At 53.5% G+C, this 14,283-nt stretch overlaps 1 protein-coding gene across 9 annotated transcripts in view; it reads right to left on the bottom strand.

Moving 5' to 3' along the window:
* The window catches only part of KATNIP (katanin interacting protein), a 185,029-nt gene that overhangs the window by 62,309 nt on the left and 108,437 nt on the right, over nucleotides 1-14,283 (bottom strand). For 8 of the 9 annotated variants that reach the window (XM_089320843.1, XM_051847546.3, XM_051847553.3 and 5 more), the window contains 3 exons: nucleotides 11,452-11,698; nucleotides 8,833-8,964; nucleotides 325-497 (listed from right to left, as the gene is read on the bottom strand). In XM_089320843.1, the coding sequence (XP_089176969.1) occupies nucleotides 325-497; nucleotides 8,833-8,964; nucleotides 11,452-11,698 (552 nt within the window). The remainder of the gene's footprint in view (nucleotides 1-324; nucleotides 498-8,832; nucleotides 8,965-11,451; nucleotides 11,699-14,283) is intronic. The other variant, XM_089320844.1, reaches the window with a different exon arrangement.

Genomic DNA, 14,283 nt, shown 5'->3' on the forward strand with positions numbered 1-14,283 from the left:
GTCCTTCCGAGGCAGCCAGACTTGGCTGTCTACTCCACCTAGTCCCTGCTTTCAAGGGATTCAGGGTTTGCAAGGCAACTGGCCAGAGCTGGGGACATGTGAGCAGTCAGGAGGGGGCTTTCAGAGGTCAACAAGTGCTAAAAGGAGGGGGAAGGAATGGGAAGCCTGGCAGGTCCCTGAACGAGGAAGTACAGGTGAGTCTGGGGTCAGCGACACCCACCCTGCCTCTCCCTTCTCCCCACGGGCTCTTGCCACCCCCGCCCAGACCCCGCCTGCCCCCTGTGGAGCCAACGCCCTCCGTCCCCTCCCTGCGCCTGCTGGCACCTGCAGTGGGCTGGTGGGCTGCTCTGTCTTCCTGCCAAGGAGTGCCCTCCCCAGGGCCGCGTTCTCCACCTGGATGGCTCGCAGCACAGCCGAGGCGTCTTCCTGCCTGTCCTCAGCCTCACACACAGGCTTGCGGGTTGCAGAGAGCGGTCTCTCCCGCCGGCTTGCAGGTCCTGGGAGGGCAGAAAACAGGTGGGTGCTCTTTGAGATTGTGTCCTCGGGGTGCAGCTCAGCATCCATCAGACTCAAAAGGAGACACCTTCTACAAAACCACCAGCCTGTCCTCTCCCCCAAATGTCAAGGTTGTGAAAGGCAGAGAAAGCCGGGAGAACTGTTCTGGCTTAAAGGAGACCGGGTGGGCATGGCAAGGCAATGCTGGGCGAGCCCTGGGACCGGGTTCTGGGTGGGAAAACCAAATTGCAGCAAACTAACAGTGGCCTGCATACCCCCAGGAGAGGGGCTCCAGGGCCCACGATGCGCAAATCCCTTATGTAAAATGGCACAGTATTTGCATATAACCCATGCCCATTCTCTTGTATGCTTCACATCATTTCCTAGTGGTTTGTAAGTCAGTGTTCCAGTCACTTCAGTAGCAGCGAGGGGTGGGATCAGGGGAGGGGCAGGCAGGGTCTCTCAGATAAGAGGGACGGCTGCAGACCCCTGATCTGGTGTGAGGCTTGCTGAGCCCCTGGTCAAACCACATGTGGCTGATTGTTAGGGTTTCCGGTTCATGCGCTTGACACTCCCACCACACCTGTTAGGGCGTCGCGTTGGGATGGCAGTTCAAGCAGCAAGATCAAGGGCAGGAGCTGGGCATGGGGGTAAGGATGTGCGGCAATGGCTGCCGCCTAGGGGAGGCCTGGGTGGAGTTCAGCTACTCCGCTTCAGATCCACCTTCCTGCTAATGCGCTCGGGAAAGCAGCCCCTGCCACCCACATGGGAGACCCGGATGGAGTTCCTGGCTCCCGGCTTTGGCCTGTTGCTGTGCCATTTGGGAAGCAGACCAGCGGATGCTAGCTATCTTTCTTTCTCTGTCTCCCTAATAAGTCAAGCGCCCCATCTGCGCTCCCACCCGGCTCTCCTGCTCTCCCGGGTCCCACTGCTCCCGAGCTGTCCCTCCCGCCATGCCACACACCCTCTGTTTAACTCTCAGTGACACTCTCATCCCTCACTTGGGCGAACATTGACCTGAACGCCACGGGACGGCGGATTCATTCTCATTGTAGACCTAGAGAATGTGGTTCATTCACATGGTAGACTTGTACCACCAGCAAAAGCCAAACTGCCTGTTTTAATTTATCCCAAACTGCCCTTGTTTGCTCGAGAGCCATCCCTCTTCCCGCAACTCCACTTCGCGCTTCGCCAGTGCCCACCCGCCCTTCTCTTGAGCAGAGAAACCAGACGCAGATCGGTTCCGGAGCTTTACCGCGAAGGCAGCACGTGTCGTATGCCCCGAAGCTGCAAGCCTGCCCCCGCCGGCTCGCTGCCAGCCAGGAAGCTCACACTCAGAGTCTGGGCAGAGGGGCTTTGGAGGTCCCCTGGGGACCCACCTAGGTGAGAAATATTAACTCCGAGGACATTAAGTGTCCATCACTGTGGTCACGAAGCTGAAGCTTGCCTGTAGATGCGATGCTATGTAACTTCTTCCTTTTTAAATTGGAAACAGATGCCAAGTTTTAAAAGCAATGTTTCAGGGAGGGGATTCCTGGCATCTCTTGAGCAGTCATACAACCTAGCAACCCTGGGACCCATGACCACATAGGGTGAGCTGGGTGGTGGCGCTCCTCCCCCCGTAGGTGGGGCAGGAACATGTCAGTTCCCACCACGCACCCTCTACCTGCTATTGTGCCTGATGCAAATGATGCCATCCACCACACTGGATGGCAACAGGTCCACGCAAATGGCTGACTTGACATCGTTTGGCCTTGAGATGTCCACACCAACCCTTGGAATCCAAACGTACCCCTGAGATGATGACCTGTGCCTGAGTGCCCCCCACCTCCACGTGGCTGTCACCTGACCACCTGCTTCCCCGCTGTGGGAGACTGGGCCAGGCGACCACAGGTGCCCCCAGCCCTGTTCACGGCCACACGGCAGTGTGACCAGGCAGCAATTCCAGAAGGTGATGAGATGGAGTCTGTTCTTCCGGCTGGGCTTGGCCCAGCAATGTCCTTTGCTGACAGGTGTCAGTGATGGTGACCAGGCAGTCTAGAAAAAGCGTGCACACGGTGGGGCTTGGGCCTCTCCTGCTGCCTGGAGACCACCAGTGCTGGAGGACAGGACCACATGGGTCATCCTAGCTGAGGTCGCCAGGCCAGAGCAGTCTGCCGGACACATGCTAGAGACTGCCTGTGACCAGCTAGCCAGCCACCAGCCGGCTCATTGCGCAGCTGAAGCCTTCCATGGACTGTTAGGCGGCACTGGCTGGCTGACACACCTGGCTTCTTAAAGCCTCGTCGTCTTCTCCTCGCTAAAGCCCATTCTGGGGCCTCCCCACGGCAGGTGCTGTCTGCAGTCATGGGGCCCATCTGCCGCTGCCATGTGCTTTTCACGTACGCGATGCTCGTGGCCAGCCAGCGAGTGAGGCCCCTTCCTCTCCGAAGTTCCAGTCCTCTGCTCCACACCCCGCTCTGGAGAATCTGCAGCGGGGGATCCCGGCGGGGGCAGAGGTGACTTTTATATGAAGCCAGCAGCGCTTGCTTTCCTGGCACCGTGAACTTCACAGCACCCTCGGTTTTCCGTCAGGAAACCACCCTTTCCCTGGTGCGTTCAGCCATTTGGGGAAATTTGACCCTGCTGCTGAGTGGCCCGGCGTGGAGCGGGTTTGGGCGATCTGACCCCACTCCTGGCCCAGGACTACTTGTTCCTGATTACAGAGCCTGGAGACTGGCTCAGGGGAAAGCTGGTTCTTGGACATTAGGAAGGCAGTGATCTCTTTCCCACATGGTGGCAAAGCAGGTGAAAATAGAGTCTTGAACCTTGTGGGGGGTGGCAGGGCGTGTCGGGAGCACAGCTGGAATGCCTGCCTGGCAGTGACCAGGAACCGAGGTTCCCAAAGTACAGTCCCTGGACCACCAACAACACTGGCATCACCAGGGAACCTGTTAGGAATTAGGCTCCACCCTGCCATGCTCTGGCACTGGGCCCACCCATCTGTGGTTTCATTGGCTTGGTAAGTAATTCTGATGCGCGCTGGAGTTTGAGGACCACTGGGCCGGAGGAAAACGGAGCAAAGTATCCCCCGGTGACAGCATCCAGGCACCTGGATCCCCCCACGCCTGGGGCCACAGTGGCCGGCCTGTGAGCAATAGTACATTTTCCTCTGTTGCTTAACCCGGCCTTGAATTTCCATCACTTGCTACTAGCGAACGCTCAGGCGTTACGAGTCTCTGGGCTTAGGCAGAATGAGCAGGTTTTCCTGGCAGGAACGCTAACTGCAGGGCTGTCAGGTTCGCTAATTCACTCCCACTGAGGGGTGTTACTTTATTTCCAGGGTTGGCAGCTTGTCTGGGAAAAGTGGTTCAGATACATCACCTCGCCAGGGCGCGCTGACAACCTGGACAGTAAACTTTCTGCATTAAAGACAGATGTGCTCTCACCCTCGAGGAGACAGCAGGCCTGCAGAAGGAGATTATCCTGGCTTCTCGGGAGGCTTACGGGTAGGCTGCGGGGTGCCCCAGGCCACGGGGCCCTTTAATTGGAAGTAGGGGCAATGACAGTGAGACAGAGGGGCGAGGCCTGTCGCGGAGTTACATCATGTGCACATGTACCTGCCACAAATTCAGGCGTATGAGCTTGGCAGAAGGCAAAGGGGTAAGGCGAGAAATGAGTCCTTAGAGAGTTACCCTCTGGAATCGTAGACGAGCTCGTTCCCTGGAGCACAGCTGGGGCATCTGGACCGAATATTTTAACAGTCAGTTTGAAGGAAGAAATCCCAGACCTGCGTTGTGGCACAGCACAGTAAACCACTACCTGTGATGCTGGCATCCTATATCAGAGTGCCAGTTCCAGTCCTGCCTGCTCAACTTCCGAACCAGCTCCCTGCTAAGGTGCCTGGGAAGGCAGCAGTGCTTCGGCACCTGACACCCAAGTGGGAGACCCAGATGGAGTTCCGGGCCCAGCTGTCGAAGGCATTTGGGGAGTGAACTAGTGGATGGAAGATCTCTCTCCCTCCCTCTCTCTCTCTTGTGCATGCTGTCTCTCTCTCTCTCTGCCCACTGAATCAATCAATTGGTACTTTTCTCTCTCTCTCTTTTTTTTTTTTAAAAGAAATCTGTGTGAAGCCCTGGAGAGTGGACAGGGCAGTGAAGAATGACAGGGCCAAGGCAGGCAGGAGAACGCAAGCCAGGGAGGTGAACTGACATCTGTAAGGCCTTCCCCTCTAAGGTGCTGCTAATCCCTACAGCAGCTACACAAGGCTGGGAAGCTGAGCAGGGCTCGCAACAGATGCAGGGGCCACAGTTCGAGGGGCAGGGTGGAGCAGCCAGGGGCAAAGGGGGTAGAAGGGATAACACTGTGGGTGAACCCGAATTACTATTGACTGTATGGAATAATTAGAAGAAGTGCACCTAGTGGGGTTAAAACCAGAGGAGAATGAGAATGTGTGGCAATAGCATTTCAGTCGGTAGGGCAGTAAACAGCCGTCAGGTCCTTCCACTGAAAGGGAAACGGTAAACTGGCTCATTTAAAGCAGACTCGAAGAAGTCAGAAATGCATGCTGTAATCTCTGGTAATGGCTAAAAGAATAATAAAAGAACGCATAACTAACAAGCTAACACAGAGGAAGAAAGAATGATGCAGAGCAATCAGTTCAAAAGAAGGCAAGAAAGGAGAAAAGGGGAACATAAAACAGGTAGAACAAATAAAAAGCAAATAACGAGAAAGTAGATTTAAACACAAATATATCAGCAGTTACAGTAAATGTAAATGGACTAAATGTTCCCATTAAAACACACAGATTGTTAAAGGAGAAAAATAAAAACCAATTACATGCTGCTTACTAGAGACAAACCTGAATGTAAAGATGCAGAAGGTTTGAATGCAAAGCATAAAATAAAAGATAAGCACACGAACACTAACCAAAATGAAGTTGGATAGCTCCGGGTCAGACAGGCTCTGAGGCGGACAGCGTCGCTAAGGAGAAAGAGAGGCAGCCCACAATGACAAAAAGTTCTATTCATAGCAAGAAGTCAGAAGTCTAATTTTTTAAAAAAATATTTATCTATGTGAAAGGCAGAGTTATAGAGAGACAAAGGAACAGAAAGAAATCTTCCATACACTGGCTCGCTGCCTAAATGGCCACAATGGCTGGGACTGGGCCGGGGTAAAGCCGGAAGCCAGGAACTTCCACTGGTTCCTGTTAATACAGGGAGCTGAACTGTAAGTGGAGCAGCCGAGACTCCAACTGGCACTGGTGTGGGATGCTGGCATTGGCCACAACACTGGCCCCCAGGAGTCTAATTTAGTAGACTCATTTTGGACCCATCTCCCTCCATACAAAGTAAACCATGGGAGCAGTCCAGCCTGCAGATGCTGCATGGAGGAGGTGAGCCGGGTTCGAATTCCACTGTCCTCTCACGTAGTCTTAGGTTCCTGGTGTCTCTAGGGGTATAAATAGCACAGAGCCCTCAAAACGCTGCTGGTGCTTCATCTCTACCACCTAGACCCTAACCAAAGCCGACTGCTTCACAGGGGCTCACCAAGAGGCTGTGGTTTCTGCCCCCATGGCCTCTCCTGGGCTTCCTGAGAGCTGACCTTGTAGCAGCAAGGTGGGGGATTTCCAAGGCAGGCTTTGGCCCCTGCACATTCTGCTGCCTTTCTCATGGTATCTGGGTGAGCTGTGGCGCCATCGTAGTGCCATGTCAGTGGGAGGGCAGTGATGACACCAGGGTTGTCAACTTGCCTTATAGTGACACAACCCTTCTAGGAGCTAGCCTTGAGACACGGGGAATTAAGCTGCCACCTTTTATCCCATCATCCCATATGGCCACAGGTTCAAGTCCCAGCTGCTCCACTTCTGATCCAGCTCCCTGCTAATGCGTCTGGGAAAGCAGCAAAAAATGGCTCAAGTGCTTGGGTCCCTGCACTCACATGGTGGCTCCGATGGTGTTCCTTGTTTCTGGCTTCAATCTGACCCAGCCCCAGCAGAGAGAAGGCTTCTCTCTCTCTCTCCCTCTCTCTCTCTGTAAAACAGCCTTTCAAATAAATAAATAATCTTTTTTTTTAAAAAAAAGGACTATTTCTTCTAATTTAGCATATATGGGAGTCACCTATACTTAACAGAGAGGGTAAGCACCAAACCTGTTCAAAATGAAGATTTCACTGCCTTAAACAGTATCCTTGCTAAAAATACTGATGGGAAAACTCACTCTAAGAACCAAATGCCAGAAATAGCGGATAATTTGATTTTCATCTGATGGATAGAGGGACTCCTGCCCTCCCCCACCTCCCTTTAATGTGATGCATGCTTGTCTGACATGGAGACCAGGAAACTCAGTCCAGCTGTGGCTACCTTAAGTTAGCACTCATGTTTCGTCATCCTGGCTTTGAATCGTAACCTTGTTGATCTTTACTTTAGTTCCTCACATATTTTTATTTTATATATATATATATATAATTTTCTTAAATATTTTCAAGTTATTTATTTATTGGAAAGGCAGAGTTACAGAGAGAGAGGGAGAAACAAAGAGTGAGAGACCTTCCCTCCACTGACTCATTCCCTAGTTGGCCAGGGTTGGGCCGGGTCAAAGCCAGGAGCCAAAAACTCCATCCTTCTCTCCTGTGTGGATGGCAGAGGCCCAAGCACCACTGCTTCCCAGGAGCATTAGTAGGGAGTTGGATTGGAAGTAGAGCAGCTAGGACTTGAACTGGTGCTCTGAGATGGGATGCCAACATAGCAGGTAACAGCTTAGTTTGCTGAGCCACAGTGGCTGCCCTCCTCACATAATGTCTGAAGTCTTGCACTGTACACTATCTGTAATTTGTTAGACCATGTCAGAACTTTGTGGAGAAAGGCAGATTGTACATTAACAATTTACAATCAAGCTTGGTTTCTCTAAGTGCTATACATGAAGGTGTGTGGTGTGGGTTGAATTGTTCCCCTAAGAAGATGTTGAGGTCCTGACCCTAGTACCCGTGAACGTGATCTTATTAGAAACAAGGTTTCACAGACAACCAAGTCACGATGAGGTCATTAGGGTCAGTCTTGACCCAGCACAGTGGGAATCTTTATGAAAAGGCACATTTGGACGTGGAGGTGGACACACACATGGGCTAGATGCCAGGAGTTATGTGCTATGCAACAAGGAACTACAGTAAGTGAGGAGAGACACGTGAAACAGATCCTTCCCTTGTACCTTCATAGGGAGGCCCTGCCAACCCCTCTGTCTTGGACTTCCAGCCTAGTAAACTTCTGGTCTTTAAGCCCCTAGGAGTGTGACACTGTCCCTTGTGACGACAGACCTGAGAAATTAATCCAGCGTGCAAGGTGACTGCAGTTGCCACGTGGTCTAATAGAGTGGCGTGTCAAAGAGCGGAGGACTGAGGGCCTCCCCACTTCCTGGCCGCGGGACCACGGGCACATCCCACAGCCTCTCTGTGCCTCAGTCTCTGCTGTACAATGATGTTGACCACAGCAGTATCCATCGGGCTGCTCAAACTCGGACAGTCAAGTGCAGGACAGCAGAGGCGGTGCCAAACACACAGCCTGGAGGTAGCCCAGTGCTGCTGGCTCGCACTTTTATTATTTGGATATGGAAGAGACTGTGATGGTGGCCCAGGCCTGCAGAGACGGCTGTCCCGGCTGGCACAGCAGCATGCTGGGAAGGAAGGTAGTCCCCTCTGTGCTGCCCCCACCTTTCTGGGGGCTCCGGGAGGACTCACGCACAGCACCATGTGACCCTGGGTTTCGTGTTTTTAACAACAGGCTTTGGGGGAGCTTCCAAAGAGCCACACAGGGTGCAGACAGTGGCAGCAGCACAGACAGGAGCCTGTCACCTGGAGCAGCAGGCTAGCACGAACCATGGTGACGGAGCACTGGACCAGGGGGAGCCTGGATATTTGGTCAAGCTTAGCTGTGGGTGTGATGAGATCCTGAGATGAGACTGACATTTGAATCAGCCAATAGAACCAGAAGGCCCACCCTGCCCCGGGGCAGGAAAGAATTCTCCAACAGGTGGCAATCAGATGTCCTTCGGTCACAGGTTCCTCCTGCCTGATGCTCTGGCTTGGAACATGGCTCCTCCTGGGAGTCCTGCCCGCTGACCCACCCTGAGCCTGGCTACACCAGCCTGCACAGCTGTGGGAGCCCATTCCCGATCAGAATCCTGGGCTCTCTCTCTCTCTCTCTGTGTATATGTGTATCCTTTAGGTTCGGCTGCTCTGGAGAACCCTGGCTAACACAGCTCGGCCTCAGCGAGGACAGTAATGAAGCCATGCCCCCCACCCTGCCCTCAGCACCTCGCTGAGCGGACCAGCCCTGCCCCCTGCCCAGGGTCCCCGATCTCTTACTGGAGCACATCCTGTCCTGGTCTGTGCCTGTGGCGGGGGGCTGGGGGTTCAGGCTGGGCTCAGGCTTGCTGGGAACGAAGACCTCAGCGTTGTCCTTCCGCTTGGCAGACAAATTCCTTTCCCTTTTGTGACCTGCAGGAAGGCAACTGCTTCAGACTCGCGGCAGATGTGAGCACAGGCAGAGTGGGGACCTTCTGCAAGGGCCTCTGTTCATTGCTCATTCACGAACTTGTTCACCAAATATTTACTGAACAGCTACCTTGCTCGTTCAGGATTAGCGAGGTGAATAATGCAGGCGACAAAACAAGTGTGCTGAGAGTCCGGCACCACGGTGTGGGAAGGAAAGGAACAGCCCGGGGCGCAGCCAGCTTTTCAGATTTTCACACTTCTGAGCAGGGCCAATCCTACAGTCCACGGGGTTCATGGCTGGCGTGGCACCTGCAGTGATGGTGCAAGCAAGGATGTAGTGGAGTTCAAAGACTCAGTACAAGGGCACTGCTGCCCTGCAGGAGCTCACAGCATGGCTGAGAAACAGCACGGCTGAAGGCATGAGAGACCACGGCGCCGACAGAAGAAAGGGCAGGTGTCGGGGTCGTGGACGAGCATGTGGCCGGGAGGGTGTGACTGGCAGGTGTGTGGGGAGGCCGCAGTGGAGAGAGACTCTGGGGGAGGGGGGTGGGCATTACCAGCAGCACCAGGGCAGGAGCACCCAGACAGGGGAGGAGCCTATGGGGTGCTGGGGCGGACAGGGCAGAGTTGGCGAGCAGGCCACAGAGGCTGGCCCTACCCCAGCTCAGCATTTCCGGTGGAGGAGACTGGAGCCACTGATGGGCCAGGGGATGACTCTAGATGCGAGGCGGGCAGATTTTGGATGCAGTTTTCCATCTTCATCTGTATGGCTACAGGATCAGCTAACTAGCGTGTCAAAGCCTCGGTGCTGGAAACCACCCTAGAATAAAGATGCGGGTGGGCGTTGTGGTGCAGCGGGTTAAGCTGCTGCTGACAGCTCCAGTGTCCCATATCCAAGTGCCAGCAGGAGTCCTGGCTGCTTTACTTCCAATCCAGCTCCCTGCTAATGTGCCCGGGAACGCAGTGGAGGAGGTTGAGTACTCGGGTCCCTGCCAGCCACGTGGGAGACCCAGGTGGAGCCCCTGTCTCCTGGCATTGGCCTGGCCCAGCCTCACCTGTTGTAGCCTTCTGGGGAGTGACCCAGCGGATGGAAGATCTCTTGCTCTCTCTGTCCCTCCCTCTCTCTCTCTGTCACTCTGCCTTTCAAATAAATAAACAGATCTTTGAAAATCAATGACTAGGGGCCGGTGCTGTGGTGTAGCAGGTAAAGCTGCTGCCTGCGGTGCTGGCATCCCAAAGCAAAAAGAAGAAGGAGTTGTCTTCTCTGGAGACGAACACCATGGGGTGGGGAATTTCCGGGGCTGGCTGCTAGGGCTGCACTGGTCTCTCTTCCCCCAGCCCTCAGCCACCTGAATGTGACTGTATTTGGACACAGGGTCTTTAGAGACGCGATGACGTTAAAATGAGGTTATGTGGGACCAAATCCAATCTGACTGGTGTCCTCAGGAGAAGAAGTGGCGCTGAGGACACAGAGAGCCGTGGAAAGCAGACCGTATGTGGACACAGGAAGCTAAGGGGCAGGGCCTAGGGAGAAACCAGCCCCGGACATCCAGCCTCCAGAGCTGTGAGACAGAAGCTACGGCCACCCCAGAAGGCCAACAGAGAGCCTGGCTTTAGATCTGCCCTCCTGTCTCTCTCCGCAGGCACGGCCAGCCTGGAAGGACACACTTGGAGTGGGCAGAAGGAGCAGCAGAGATCAGGCCTGCTGGGTCCCAGCTTGGGGACAGGAGCAAGCACCGTCTGAAGCTGCCTCTTTCTGCCTCCTGGGTCCTCTTCCTCCCTGACCCCACCTACTGTGTTGCTCCTCCTTCGCAGGGTCTTCCTTGAATAGCCCCCTGCCTCCTTCCTCAGAGTCACCCTGGTGGCACCAGTGGTCCATGTAGTTGGGTGGGGGGCGTGCTGCTGCCGGGATCTGGCCCATCGGGGATACACACAGCGACGGGATCAGGGAGAGCTCGTGACCGGGGCGGGTTGCAGAGCCAGGCCTAGTTTTGTGCTGGAGCTTTTAGGAGAGACAAGTCCACGTTTGGATGGGGCTGCGGAGCCAATGTCTCATTGAAGGCAGTCGTGCCTCTGTATGGTGGAAAGCCTGCCTGGGAAGTGGGAGCAGCACAGAGGGATGCAGAGATGAGAGGGAGAAAAGCAAGGAGGGAGAAGGAAGGGGAAGAGAAGAGGAACGAGCCCTACTATCATCTGAGCCAGCAACAGTCCCCTTGGTGTAACTTCCTGGCGTGAACCAACTGGAAGGGAGACACGGCCACACTCCCTCCAAGGCTTGGGATGGCGCCCACGAGTACTCGCCAGACATTTGCCACCTGGAGTTTCAGGCGCCTCGGGAAGCATCCGGGAGTCTTCCTTCTGTAGTCAACAAGGACCTGATGGACAACACCACCCTGGAAGCGCAACTCAAAACAACATTGCAAGCCGAAGCCCTCCTGCTAGAACCAGCGACGCCACAGGCAAAGAAATGCCATGGAAGACAGAACTCACTTTGGGAAGCGGGGTTAAATTCCAGCACGACGAGGGTGTCCAGGCCCTGCGGGGGACGTCCACCTGCCTCCCGGTCCTCAGGAGCATCCTTGTCCCCAGTGGACAGAGGGCAGTCACCTCCAGGACAGCCCTCGGGCTCGGGCTCGGGCTCAGAGGCGACATCTTCTTCGATAGAGTCGTAGTCATCGCTGGGACAATCCCCCTGTCTCCTCTGTGCGTTTGCACTGAGTTCCGGGCTTCTTGGCTCCTGCCAAAAGCCAGGAAGAGAGATGCACGGTGAGATAGGGCACTTGGCAGGCCGTTCTTTTGAAAGTCATTTGAACCAAAGATCTGTTTCCAGCACACTCACCTTCCACAAGGTCAAAACCAAAAGCAGAGGAAAGCCAGCGACTCTCTGGCCAGAGCAGTGTTCACAGTACCAATGGTGGTGTTTGGATACCTGAGATGCTGTGTGTGTGTGTGTGTGCGTGTGTGCGTGTGTGCGTGTGTGTGTGAGAGAGAGAGAGAGATGCCCCTGGGGCTTGGTAAAACAGACTGTCGGGGAGGGCTTTTGCGTTTGGTACTCAGCTTATATAATCGCTTGAGACACCTCCATCCCCTATTGGAGTGCCTGGTTCGAGTCTCGGCTCCTCTGCTTCTGCTCCAGCTTCCTGGTACTGCACACCCTGGGAGGCAACAGGTGATGGCTCAAGTACTTGGATCCCTGCTGCCCACGCAGGAGACCCAGATGGCGTTCCAAGCTCCCGGATTTGGCCTGGCCCAGCCACAGGTGTGGTGAGTATCTGGGGGAGTGAACCAGTAGATGGAAGACCTCGCTGTGTCTCTCTTTCAAATAATAGTGAAAAATAACTAGATAAATACATACTTAGAAACACAAACATACATACAAACATAAACTCATACAAAACAGATTGTGGAGACCTATCCTCAGATTCTCTAACTCAGTAGGGCCTGAGAATTTACATTTCTAAGAAGCCAATGATGCTCACGCTGCTGGTCCCAGAAGCCAGCTCTGCAAATGAAATCCCAAAGGCCTCCAAACGACCCTGAAAGTGCAGCTGGTGAGATGCCGGCAGGGAGCTGCTGGGGGCTGTCCTGCCTCTAGCAGGGTGCAGCACAGCATCTGAATGTGAAATGTCAGAACATTTCCCACTTGACTGTAACTGCCTGGGGATTTTTTTTTTTTTTAACGATGCTTTTGTCTCCTTGGGATTATAGGCCAAGTGTTAAGATTTTTACTTTAGAACTTAACTATTAACTGCTGGATAAAACAAATGTTTGTTTCTTTTTTCTTCCTGAGACTGTAGGTCAGGCATTAAGAGCTATACTTAGAGAGAGACCAGAAAAATGTAGCAACCAAACCAGGGCATTTCTCTGAAAGGGGAAAAAAAGGCTTGGTTAAATTTGTGATGAGATGAAAAAGGATAAATTGAACAGTCAGGGAGAGCCAGTATGTGGAGTCACCCTAGCTCTACTAGCCCTATAGCCCTTGTCGTATCTATCATACTTCCGGAGAAATGAGAAGCAATCGGTGAAGGCTTGATGATTGACCAATAAACCTTTGTATTTATGGTAGGCTGAATAATGGCTCCTCAAAGATACTTAGATTCCAATCTCTAGAACTTGTCAGTCAGAGAAGGCTTAGGAGGAAGTGAACTCCATATAGAAAACCTGAAATATGTCAGGGAAATCATCCTAAAATGACTGCTTGATAGAAATACAGACATTGGGGCCGGCACTGTGGTGTAGTGGGTAAAGCCGCTGCCTGCAGTGCCAGCATCCCATATGGGCGCCGGTTTGAGTCCCGGCTGCTCCACTTCTGATCCAGCTCTCTGCTATGGCCTGGAAAGCAGTAGAAGATGGCCCAAGTGCTTGGACCCCTACACTCATGTAGGTGACCCAGATGAAGCTCCTGGCTCCTGGCTTCAGCTCTGCCCATCCCTGGCTGTTGCGGCCATCTGGGGAGTGAACCAGTGGATAGGAGACCTCCCTCTCTCTCTCCTCCACCCCTCTCTCTGCCTCTGCTTCTCTGTAACTCTACCTTTCAAACTAATTAGTTAACTAATTGAAATACAGACATCAAAGGTGCCGCTGTTGAGGGCTCAGGTCCAGGGAACTGGAAACTGGGGGAGAGGGAACCTGCTAGGCAGAAGCAAAGCCCTCACGGAACTGTGCCTGCAGTTACAGGCTAAGCAGACTGGTAAGTGATGAGCCTGGAAATTTACTCAGCAGGTTTCCACGGAAGGTGTTGAAGTTGCTTCTACCAGCTGAGAGTAGGAGGCAAGAGCAGACAGACTGGAGGAAGAACTGTTAAGGGAAGAAGAACTAGGATTTGATGATTTGGGCGACTCTCAGCTGGTCCAGGCTGCAAAAAGATGTGATGATTAGGAGCTTTGCTGTCAGAAAGTGTGCTCTGGACAGAAAATCAAGTGGGTGGCTGGACTACCTGTGGCTAGAATCCCAGGAGGGACCAAAGTTCAGAGTATCCAAGTGCACAGAGGGCTCTTTGTCCAAGAGATAGACAGGGGCCCACCGATCCCCTTAGACATCTAAGCAGATGCAAGGAACAGAGGCTGGGTCAGTCACAAGTGATCCAGGGCGGAGTCTCTCGTATAAGAGTGTGAACCTGAGGGCCAAATACAGGAGTCACACAGGGCCACTGAGAACGCTGGTTTGGACTGAACCGGGAGAAAGAAAAGATGGAATTAAAGAGGCTGGTCAGACTAGAAGCTTAAAAAAAATGGATTTTATCCCAGAGCCTCAAAAAGGAACACAGAGATGTCAACACCTGATTTTAGATTAGCAAAATCCACTTAAGTTCACGGTCATAGT

Source organism: Oryctolagus cuniculus, chromosome 19 (genome assembly GCF_051225735.1).
Source record: "Oryctolagus cuniculus isolate XC-2025 breed Fujian yellow rabbit chromosome 19, ASM5122573v1, whole genome shotgun sequence".
NCBI classification, from domain to species: Eukaryota; Metazoa; Chordata; class Mammalia; order Lagomorpha; family Leporidae; genus Oryctolagus; species Oryctolagus cuniculus.